We start from the raw sequence: 12,505 nt of genomic DNA, 5'->3' as shown, positions 1-12,505 counted from the left end.
TGCAGCATGTCTCAATGACTACTGCTCAGTGACCCTACCCTTGATGGTCATGAAGTGCTTTGAAAAGCTGGTTATGGCATTAATCAACTCCAGTCTCCCCATTACTCTTGACCCACTCCAATTTGCCTATCAGACCAACAAATCCACGTCAGATGGTATATCACGTGCCCTTCACTACTCCCTAGAACATCTTGACACCAAGAACAGCTACGTAAGAATTCTACTCATTTAGCCTTCAACACCATTATCCCCGTGAGACTGATTTCTAAACTTAGTGATCTTGGACTAAGTGCCACTCTCTGCAAATGGATCTTCAGTTTCCTGACCCACAGGCCATAATCAGTGAAGACTGGGGATAATATTTCATCCTTGCTAACACTCAACACTGGAAGCTCCCAGGGGTGCGTACTTAGCCCTCTACTGTACTCACTGTATACTCATGACTGCGTCGCCAAATACCAGACTAATGCCATTTACAAGTTTGCTGATGACACCACCATAGTCAGTCAAATCTCAGACGGCGATGAAACAGACTATATAAGGGAGGTAAAAGACCCGGAAAAATGGTGCGCTGAGAACAACCTAGCTCTCAATGCTGGCAAAACCAAGGAACTCATTATTGATTTTCAGTGGGATGTTACTCATGTCCCCCTAGGTATTAACAGCACAGAGGTGGAACGAGTGGAGAGTGGCAAGCTCCAGGAAGTGGTCATCCATTACAAGCATTCTTGGACACTTCATGTGGATACACTGGTCACAAAGGCCCAACAATGTCTCTTCCTCAGGCAGCTGGGAAAATTTGGCATGATGGCAAATACCCTTGCCAACTTTTATAGGTGTGTCATTGACAGCATTCTGTCTGGATATATCACTACCTGGTATGGCTACTGTATCATTCAAGATCGGTTACAGAGAGTAGTGAACTTAGCCTGGACAGTCACAAAGCCAACCTCCCATCTATAGAATCCATCTATGAGGCCCATTGTCAAGGAAAGGCCGCCAGCATTCTCAAAGATCCATCCCACCCTGGCAATGCTTTTCTACAACCTCTACCATCGGGGAGAAGGTACAGAAGCCTGAACACATGCACCAGCCAATTTTACAACAGTTTCTACCCTACTGTTGTTAGAATAACAATGGGCAGCACGGTGGCACAGTGGTTAAAACTGTTGCCTCACAGCGCCAGAGACACGGGTTCAATTCCCGCCTCAAGCAACTGATTGTGTGGATTTGCACATTCTCCCCGTGTCTGCACGGGTTTCCTCATGTGCAGGTTAGGTGAATTGACCATGCTAAATTGCCCGTAGTGTGAGTTGAAGGGTTAAATGTAGGGGAATGGGGCTGGGTGGGTTACTCTTCAGCGAGTCGGTGTGGACTTGTTGGGCCCACAGCGGGTCGGTGTGGACTTGTTGGGCTGGAGGGCCTGATTCCACACTGTCTAATCAAAAAAAAACTGAATGGACTCATAAGCTCTTAACATTTGCCTGTACCTGTGGTTTTGTTTTTGCCAGTGTTTACCTATTATTTACTATCTGTGCTATCTGTGATCTGCCTGTATTGCTTGCGAGACAAAGCTTTTCATTGTGCGTTGGTACATGTGACAATAAATTCAATTCAATTCAATTCAATTTATATTAAAGTCCATTTGCCATTTCTCATCCCACTTCCCCAGCTGATCAAGATCCTGCTGCAATTTCTGATAACCTTCCTCATTGTCCACGATACCGCCTATTTTAGTGTCATCAGCAAACTTACTAATCAGGCCTTGTACATTTTCATCGAAATCACTGATACAGATAACAAACAGTAATGGACCTAGAACCAACCCCTGAGGCACTCCACTAGTCAGAGGCCTCCAGTCCGACCAGCATCTTTCCATTATTACATTCTACTTCCTACCATCACGCAAATTTGTATCCAATTTGCCAGCTCCTCCTGGATTCCATGCGATCTAACTTTCCATAGCAGCTTAGCATGAGGAACCTGATCAAAGGCCTTGCTGAAATCCATATAGACTACGTTTACCACTCTACCCTCATCAACATTCCTGGTCACTTCATCACAGAAGGGTATGGGTTAGGGTGAATAGACAAGGTCTTTATCCAAAGTGGAGAAGTCCAAAACGAGAGGGCATAGCATTAAAAGGGACCTAAAGGGCAACATTTTCACGCAGAGGGTGGTGCATGTATGGAATGAACTACCAGGTGTAGGCTGATAGAATTATAACATTTAAAAGGCATCTGGATGAGTATGGATAGCAAGAGACTAGAGGGATATGGGCCAAATGCTAGCAAATGGGACTAGATTAATTTAGGATATCTGATCAGCATGGATGAGTTAGACCAAAGGGTCTAATTTCATGCTGTACATCTCTATGACTCCAGAACAATACCTTCCCACATGTATTGGAAGTACTTGTACTAATGCACAGAATCCTGTTCTTTGCAAAAAGAACAATATGACATTGCTTTGTGTGTGTTTCAACTCAACAAAAAGGTGATACTCATTTACTGGTTAATTCCTCAGGACAATGTTGACCAATTAGAATCAAATTGCCTAATTTAAAATTTAAGTAAAGACATTTTAATAGTTAAGTGGGGAAAGTGTTCTGCAGTTTAAATATAAATTATCAACTGAAATAGTGTTCAATCAATGTTGCTTTGAGTTCATTGTGACAGTAAAAGTATTAAAACTTGAAATTTGTCTTTACTGATTGACTGGGACTTCAAAGATCTTTCTAATATTTAGATTCCCATGGTGATTGTAACACAGTGATATTAATATCTTAAGTGAAATGTTGTACATAAATAGGGTAAAAGTAATAAGACTAACTGGCAACAAGTAGCGTATCATGAGTTTGAGGCTTGGTAGATCTCTAGTTTAATGTGCAAAATATAATCATGTAAATGCCTTACTTGCCAACGCAGGCTGAAGGTTGTGTGTTCAGTATGATTAAAGCCTTTATACAATCTCAATGGCACAAATCAGGAAACACCATGGAGTATATCTACTTTCCTCTTTGAGTAAAGCTGCAACAACATTCATGAAGTGTGATACGATTCTGAGCTTGGCTTAATGTGTATTCCATCCATTAGCTTAAACACACACACCTTCAATCACAGCTGCTCTGTGCTGGCAGTGAGTCCTATCTATAAGGAACACTGCAGTGATTTATCAAAGCTACTTTGGCAGCTCTTCTTAAAAGTGCAATCGCCATCAATTAGGATAAAGGGAGTAGGTGTGTTTGAACACCCTATCTTTAAATTTCCTTCCAAGTCACACACTGTCCTGATATTTCCAGGGTCCAAGATTAGTGATTGGTATAGAATGAAGAAAACATTTCTTTTTAAACAAAATGAGTGGTGATTTAGAGTAGTGAGTTTCATCCTGAACATCTAATGAAGGGTTGTTTTAACCTGAAATGTTAATTTTATTACACTCCTTCGGCATTGCCTGACCTGCTGCTAGTTTCCAGCATTTTCTGTTTATATTTCCAATTTCCTGCAACTGCTGTATTGACTTTTGTATTATTGTATTATTCATCGCTGACTTTAACAAGATCCTCCTTATAATAATTGCAGACCACTGAAGACTAATGGAATTTGTGTTGTCTTCCAACAAGATTTACGTTGTCCTTATCCTCAAATAAAGAAAACGTATGTGGATGACTATCCAACAGAAAATAATGTTGCAATCATTAATTCGTTGTTGTTTCTCTACTGCATTCTTGCTCTGATTTTGTGCTCTTTGAAAATCTCTGTGCCAGATTTAACTGGCTGATAATGCAGAGTGAATCGACAACTTAATGAATTGACATATGGCTTTACCAGGCCGGTACTTGAATAACTAGGGTGAGCTAACCTTATGCAGCATGTGGAAAATTTGGAGAATAGCTCAAATTTAACACTATGCCCTTGTTGAAATACAACACCCTTATCTATCACTTCAACCATTATAAAGTTCTAACAATGGATTAAATATATTTAAGTGCCTTTTTAAGTATGGAAACTAAGGAGGTGGAAAGTGGAAATTGTAAGCAACCAATGATGCAGTTCTGGCCACCCTTGTTCCCTGCACCATCACACTCAAAACCTGTTTGACTGGTAGACCAGAAAGACTGCTGCATAAGATATGATGTGGAGGTGCCAGTGTTGGACTGGGTGGACATAGTTAAAAGTCACACAACACTAAGTTATAGTCCAACAGGTTTATGTGGAAGTTCCAGCTTTCAGAGCACTGCTCCTTCATCAGGTAACTATACGTAAGTAGGGTTTCCGTCTTTGACGCTGGTGGTCACTCCCCAAAAAGTGTTTGCAAATGCAGCCAACTACACCTGCGCAATAATCCAGAACATGCACGCACATGTTTCTAGATACCACCTCACCATGTGGAATGGACATGTAACGTCACTAAAGTGTGTGGATTTTTGAAATGGGATTTGGCAGCAGATTGTCAGGATGCGCAAGGTTGGAATTTGGGGGGGGAGGAAATTGGGGGTTCATGGAGAGAGTCAGGAGGATGGTGGGGGTAGGGGAACAATGACAGTCAGGAAAGGAGACAATTGGTGTGGGGGGGGGGTGGATAGGAAAGAGTCCCTTCTTCTCAATCCCCTGCTCTTCTGATTCCCTCCCCCAAGCTGCTGATTCCCACCTCCTGGGTTCCTATCTGTTACCCAGCTCCCCCAGGCATTGAACTCCACCACCTCCTCTCCCCCCCCCCCCAACCAACCCCTCACCCCCTGCCAAACAATTCTGGGTCCTGATCTCACTATTCGAACTGGTGCATGAGGAGCATGTGCTGGTGTCTGCAAGGTGGCGCTTGCCTTTGAGAAGTGGTGGGTAGGCTCAGCAATCTCTTTAAATGTGCAGCTTGATCCCTGATGTTTTGCGCTCTTGAGATCTCTACCACTCGGTAAAACGGCACTTTCTCTCTGCCCTTTCCATGGAGAAGTTAGTGAAGGTTTTTTTCCCTGCATGATACCCGGTTCACTCCTGAAAGATCCTAACACCACATTTTCACCCCGCTTTTCAGATGATGCAGCCTTTTCCAGCTCCTCCTTCACCATTTTGTCTGCTGCATTCACTGCTTACAATGTTGCCTCCTCTGGAGTGTGGAGATCAACCAGAATTTAGGTGACTGCTTTGTGGAACATCTCTATTCAGTCAGCGATATGGACCTGGGTTGATGGTGGCTTCTTGTTTTAGTTCTCCACCTTGATTTCATGTTGACAGCCCTGTCCTTAGCCTGTTGCGTGCTTTCAGTGATGTTCAGTGAAAGCTTGAGAAACTGCACCTCATCCTTTGATTAGGAAATTTACAGCCTACTAGACTCAATATTAAATACAGAAGTTTCAGGCCGTGACCTTTGTCCTGCCATTTTGCTGTCTTGTCTTAGTATTTCTCATTTTATTCATCTTTTGTGTGTGCACATCTTCATTGGCCTGATTTTCATCTTTGAGGTGGGCAGCAGAATGTGGGTAAATAACCCTGCCTCACATGCCCATCTCAGGTAATAGCAGGGGGATTTATCTCGCCAGGGTGGAGGGTGGGGGCAGATGCTGGTTGCAGTTGGGCCAGCTGACTCTTGAGAAAGTTATGGAGCCTGTCAGTTGTGAGGGTGGGCTGTTTGAAAGGTCTGTGGTGTCAGTGTTGTGAGACTTCATTCCAGTTTAAAAGAATTCTGGGCCTTGTGACCCATCTCCTTCACTATTCACTGCACCCTCCCAAAACACAAAGGCCCCATGTCCCATCATTTGCCTCCAGACATATACCTGAAACTGAAATTGAAACCACTTAAGCTTCGTTAAACAATGTTTGTGAAATTGACAGCTAAGAGCTTTGAGCTATCAACCAAGCAGGGGCTAAAGATGTTTCAAGACAGTGATGTTTATCTAGGGTCTCAGCTAAGCTTTCTTATATATTCTTAGCTGACAGGAAAGATATTTTATCTGATAATACAATCCATTGTTATTAAAGTTCCGAAGCTTGGCTTGGATATTCTGATGAGGTGGTGTTGCTAATTATTTCTAATAGTAGATGAATATCTTCCATGTTTATTAGATGAGGCCTTTAAAGGATGTGGTGCTAAGGCATTCACTAGAGTTGAGGTACAGATCAGCCCGAAGTACAGAACAAGTTCTGATTGGCCTACTCCTATGCCTCTGCTTCTGCATTCCTTTGATTAAACAAAGCTACACTGAGCAAATATTGGTGAGAGGAGACCAATCCTGAATTGTTGAGCTGCAATATTTTAATGTCTGCGAACATGCAGACAAATCCTCACAATCAACTGCAAGTACTTCAATCTGTTCAAATAAACGGACTTAGTTATATTTTTCCAAATAAGTGAATCATTTACCTGCCTTAATAAAAACAAGGTAAGAGCTGCTCACAAACTTCAATGGGGCTGATTTCATAGCCTTTGATAATGCCCCACTTTTTAATAGCACTCTTGTGGGAACAAACAGATGACACCAAAATTGGAGGTGTTGTGGACAGACAAGAAGGTTACCTCAGAGTACAGTGGATCAGATGGACCGAGGAGTGGCAGATGGAGTTTAATTCAGATAAATGTGGGGTGCTACATTTTGGAAAAGCAAGTCAGGGCAGGACTTATACATTTAATGGTAAGGCCCTGGGGAGAGTTGCTGAACAAAGAAACCTTGAAATGCAGGTTCATATTTTCTTGAAAGTAGTGTTGCAGGCAGATATGATATGAAGAAGCTATTTGGTATGCTTGAAGTAATTGGTCAGTGCATTGAGTATAGCGTTGGGAGGTCATGTTGCAGCTGTACAGGACATTGGTCAGGCCACTTTTGGAATACTGCATTCTGTTCTGGTCTCCTTGCTATAGGAAGGATGTTGTGAAACTTGAAAGGGTTCATAGAGGAATTACAAGTATGTTGCCGGGTTTGGAGGGTTTGAGCTATTGGAAGAGGCTGAATAGGCTTGGGGCTATTTTCCCTAGAGCGTTGAAGGTTGAGGGGTGATCATATAGAAGTTTATAAAATCATGAGGGACATAGATAGGGTGAATAACCCAAGGTTTTTTGCCGGGGTAGCGAAATCCAAAACTAGAGGGTATAGTTTTAAGATGAGAGGGAAAAGATTTAAAAGAGACCTAAGGGGCAACTCTTCCATGCAGAAGGTGGTGCAGTTATGGAATGAGCTGCCAGAGAAGTGGTGGAGGCTGGTACAGTTACAGCATTTAAAAGGCATCTGGATGGGTATATGAATAGGAAGGATTTAGAGGGATATTGACCAAATACTGGCAAATAAGGACTACATTAATTTAGGATATTTGGTCAGCATGGACTATTTGGACTCAAGTGTTTGCTTCTGTGCAGTACAGTTCTATGACTCTATTAATCTATGTTTGTACTACCTATGCAACCCAAATTTTGCTATTTGTAGAATCAGCACACAGTGAACTAAAGCAGCATTCTGCTCAGAATAACATGCATGAGGTAAGTGGGCATAGGACAAGGATGAAGAGCTGATGAAATCCCTGTATTTTGGCAAGATGAACATCTCTCAGACCACTCTTTTTGGAAGCAAAGTAGGTCATATATGATTATGGAATAGAATGATTAGGAGATTGAGAAGAGCAATATCATCTTTGCTGTCTCCATGTTGTAATTTTGTTGTCACTCTCATGAATCTTTGCAATGTGATTTAGTGCCAGTGTGTTTGGAATGGAGACAAGGTAAAATTAGGCAGGTAATTGAGTGTGCATGTTGGATTGTGGAGTGGGATGTAATCGAGAACAAGGATTGTTTAGGGAAATTATTCTGGCCCTCTATAAAGTTCTGGTTAAGCCCCAGTGAAAATATTGTGTCCAGTTTGGATTACCACATTGATGGGAAGGATGTAAGAGTCCTTGAGAGAGTGGAGAAGAGATTTGGCTCAATGAATCCCGGGTTAGGGTAGGTGAGGTTCATATTGAAAAGCTAAGGCGTTCTCCTACGGCAAAGAAGACTGAGGGATGATTTGAAAGAAGTGCACAAAGTTATGACAGGGTACTGCAGACCAGGAAAACTGTACCCCTGAGCTGATTGGACAAAGACTAAGGGCAGAGATTTAAGGTTTTAAGAAAGAAATGCAGGGGGACTGGGAGGACAAGCTTTTTTACATATTAAGAAGTAGTGAATGACCTAGAACACATACTGCACAAGGCCAGTGAAAGTATGAACAGTCATATGATTTTGAAAGGAAATTGGATGCGTGCTTGAAAAAAAATAAACCTTTAGGTAAACACTTAAATATTGATGTAAATCAGAAGTGTGCATGTGCAACTGTGCAGTGGTAAAGATAGAGCACATTCTGTCCTGCAGAGCATTCTGGGTGAGCAGCATGCCATTGTGGTAATATTATTGAGCACGAGATTCTGTTTCTCGAACCAAATATTGTTGCGGTCATGGGGAAAAGAACAAACAGTGATGAATCAACTGATGCAGCAACTAAAGTGTTTGTAGTTGAGATGCAGGGCCCATTCCAGACACCCTAGACCTTGTTACATGAAGGAAATGTAAAGATAAGTTCTATTGCATTTGGATCTTATTTTGTATTCTGTTTGAAGATGGCACTTGAGCGTGACCACACTAACACTTTTCACTGTATTTGTATACACGTGACAATAAATAAATCTACGAGTAAAAAATGAGGTCTGCAGAAAATGTGTTGAAAATGTGTTGCTGGTCAAAGCACAGCAGGCCAGGCAGCATCTCAGGAATAGAGAATTCGACGTTTCGAGCATAAGCCCTTGCTCGAAACGTCGAATTCTCTATTCCTGAGATGCTGCCTGGCCTGCTGTGCTTTGACCAGCAACACATTTTCAGCAGTAAATAAATCTAACTGAGTCTAAGTGTGGGGATTGAACAGTGTGAGTGGAATGAGCTTCAGAGAGCTGGCATGAATTCATAAAGCTGTACCATTTCATTCTAAGTAGTAAAGTGACTCTATGAACCTTATGTAATGGCTCATTAAAGAACTGATTCTGCATTGTTACAACTGATTGGCGTGAACTTTACTGTTTAACTGAACTAGATGAATGAGAATTTGGATTAGTGGTGCTGGAAGAGCACAGCAGTTCAGGCAGCATCTGCTGCTACTCTTCCAGCACCACTCATCCAAAATCTGGTTTCCAGCATCTGCAGTCATTGTTTTTAACCTAGATGAATGAGAAGAAAGTGATCAAACACTTGTGTTTGTGGCTGGCAGTAAAGCTCTACCCAACTGCTGATTAGTCAAAATGGGAGATGTTAATTAATTATCAAGGCAATCTTACCAATTGCACTTAGAAATGGTCACCAATCTGCAATCTCTCCGCAGATGTGTTGAGAATATCCATTATGTTTGTGTTTTTATGACTAATTGTTTATTGTATGCAGTCTTTCAGAAATTCTTTAGAGGTTTTGATTTTTGCCACCCTAACTTGTGTGAATACATTTTTCTTTTGAAGTTCAAGATTAAATATTTCCAATCTTATTCCGTGAACTAGTGCTCAAAAAAGCCGAAAATGTGACTTCTGCCTTTATGATATTATATTTTTGTTTTTCAGTCTAATGTTGAACACTTAACAGAAAAGATGAAAACAAATATCCAACGGGGTTTAGTACTCAGGTGAGTAGTGCATCAGTGAACCAGCAGTTCCACACTGCATAGTGATGCATTTAATGTGGCAGACATTATTAGTGTGTCAATCCTCCAATAATTCACAGTGACGAAGACCTACTGTGTGAATTGCAAATCATTACAAATTGTTATTCACTTGCTACCCCAAAGTGCAGTGGATGCTGAATCAGTGAGTAAATTTAAGTAGAAGTTAAACAGGTAATGGGATGAAGGATTATGGGGAGGAGGCAGGAAAATGGAATGAGGAGCCCTCCTGATGAAAGGCTCCTGCCCGAAACATCGATTTTCCTGCTCCTCGGATGCTGCCTGATCTGCTGTGCTTTTCCAGCACCACTCTAATCTTGACTCTAATCTCTAGCATCTGCAGACCTCACTTTTGCCTGAGGAGCATATCAGCCATGATTGAGTGGGCCGAATGGCCTAATTCTGCTCCTATATCTGATGAACTTATGATGCCCCATTATTAACTTCATAAGCTTGCTATGAATCTAATTAAATTGTTGCTTTGGTGTGTTATCTTTAACGTTCACCACATTGGGTACTTAAGGCTGATGGTTAACAGTGTGTGTAACAATATCATTGCCATAGCCCTGGAATACCATAGCGCCACCCTCTCATTAGAGAGAGATGACTAGTGGGGTGTTTAACCTCAGGCAAGGGCTGAGGTCAAGAAGGCAGGACCTCATGGTGACCTTAGCCAGTCTAGGGATTGAACTCTCACTGTTGGTGTCACCCTGTATTGCAAACCAGCCATCCAGTCAACTGACCTGAGGATACTTTAATCGATGCATGTTCTTGCAATGCCTTCCAACGTCTTTGGTCCAGAAAGGAAGCAGTTGCAGCAGTGGTGACCCAGTCCTGCTAACTTGGATTTGAATGGTTTTGCTCTTTCAATCCAATTTATTTATTCCTGTCTCTTTATTTCTTTAAGTAATTTTTTTAATCATCAGTGGGATATGGGTTTTGCTGTCTGGCCAGTATTTATTGGCCATCCATAGTGAGAAGGTAGTGGTGAGCTGCCTTCTTGAACTGCTGCAGCCCACATGCTGCAGATGGACTGAAGCCACCCTTGTTCCATCCTATTTCCCTCTTTGCCATTCCTGTTTTTTCTCGGTCCTTGATATTTGATTGGAACATGATTCACCATAATTCCAGTTGCCCTGCAGACCTCACTGTATTGTTATGAGCTTGCATTTTCAGCAATCTGCAGTACCTAAAGAGTGAGGAGAGAAAAGTTTGATAGGGAAAGCAGCAAATTCTGGACCAGTGCCTCAACTTTTAATTATTTATTTTTCTTTAACGAACCCTATTTAATAAGAATATTGTTGAAAATAGATGCATGTTGCAGTGATTTTTTAAGTCAAACAATAATGCCAAATTTCAAATAATCACATTTTATACTAGAGGAATAAAGATGAGCTAATAGTTGACAAAGAAGGCACAGGAAAGCTGTGTGCATTCCAATTAATTCACAAGGCATCACTGAATTGCTGGGAGCTCCAGGATAATGAAGATCCATTGGCTTTTCACCTGCATTAAAAGCAAAATATAGTGGATGATTAAAATTTGAATTAAATGCAGAGTATGGAGAAAGTCAATTGAATCTGCCAAAGCTGACACATACAGACTAGAAATGTTAACTCTGTTTTTCTCTCTCTCTCCACTAATGTTGCCATACTTGCTGAGTGTCCCCAGCATCCTCTGTGTCCTCTGCACCTGTCAAGAAATCTTGCCCCTTCTGCCAAAGCATTTAACTGGGGATAGATTTAACTTCACTAAGGGATTGACACTGCAAGACTCCCATAATTAAGTGGACTAGCCAACAAACCTAATCCAGGTTTTACCTTCTTGCATATGTTATAGAAATGAAAACTGTAATGAAAATTACACAACAGACTTCATCTACCAGTTATACAGTGAAGAAGGAAAAGGGGTGTTTGACTGCCGGAAAAATGTCCTGGGTCATATGCAGCAGGTAAAAATATAGCTTAAGCTGATGTTCTTGCATTCTTGTTGTTGATGAAGTCCTTCTGTTTAACGATGAGATGCAGTTTGTTAAATGACAGTGACCAAACAGTAACTCCCCTGCAACATCAAATGCTAATTCTATGAAAGCAGCCATGATTTATTAGTGAAAACAGGACTGGAACTCTGAATCTCACCAAATGGTGTAAATAATCCTATGTGAGTTTCCCTGAATAGACTAGTCTTTATCTAAGAATCTGACAGAATCTTTTTCCATGGGGTTTACCTCCCCAGAAGGTGAAAATCCAACAATTTACCATAACAAAACAAATAACATATTCCAAAAAGAAAATTTTAAAAATACATTGATGGAATTGTGGGAGGCTTACTACAAGTAATAGACTGATGAATATATTGTCATAAACTCAATTCTTGAAAGAAATTTTAATTCTAACTTTGAAAGTTGTATTCTTCTGTTGAATTTATGAACTGAGTTATTGTTTAAAATTAAGAATTAAAATCCCTGTAGTGTGAAAATAGGCCCTTCATACCGAGTCCACACTGTTCCTCCGAAGAGTGGGCCACCCAGACCCATTTCCCTACCCTATATGTGCCCCTAACTAATGCAACTAACCTACACATCCCTGAACACCATGGACAACTCATCTGACCTGCACATCTTTGGATTGTGGGAGGAAACCGGAGCAACCGGACAAAACCCACACAGGCATAGGGAGAATGCGCAAACGCCACATACACAGTCACCCGAGGCTAGAATCAATCCTGGGTCCCTGGAGCTGTGAGGCAGCAGTGCTAACAACTAAGCCACTGTGCTGCCCCTTGTTAAGATGAACAAGGAAAATAGATGGAAACACTTCAAAAAGATCAGCCAGTGGAGCTAATAACAAT

The 12,505-nt window shown here is 41.4% G+C and overlaps 1 protein-coding gene across 3 annotated transcripts in view; it reads left to right on the top strand.

Annotated features, from left to right (window-relative positions):
- The window catches only part of LOC132815823 (ATP-dependent 6-phosphofructokinase, platelet type-like), a 127,525-nt gene that overhangs the window by 102,836 nt on the left and 12,184 nt on the right, over window positions 1–12,505 (top strand). For all 3 annotated transcript variants that reach the window (XM_060825104.1, XM_060825101.1, XM_060825102.1), the window contains 2 exons: window positions 9,558–9,619; window positions 11,495–11,606. In XM_060825104.1, coding sequence (XP_060681087.1) covers window positions 9,558–9,619; window positions 11,495–11,606 — 174 coding nt within the window. The remainder of the gene's footprint in view (window positions 1–9,557; window positions 9,620–11,494; window positions 11,607–12,505) is intronic.

Source organism: Hemiscyllium ocellatum, chromosome 5, assembly GCF_020745735.1.
Source record: "Hemiscyllium ocellatum isolate sHemOce1 chromosome 5, sHemOce1.pat.X.cur, whole genome shotgun sequence".
Classification (NCBI taxonomy): Eukaryota; Metazoa; Chordata; class Chondrichthyes; order Orectolobiformes; family Hemiscylliidae; genus Hemiscyllium; species Hemiscyllium ocellatum.
The sequence above is the reverse complement of the archived record's forward strand: the minus strand, read 5'-3'. Positions and strand labels throughout refer to the sequence as shown.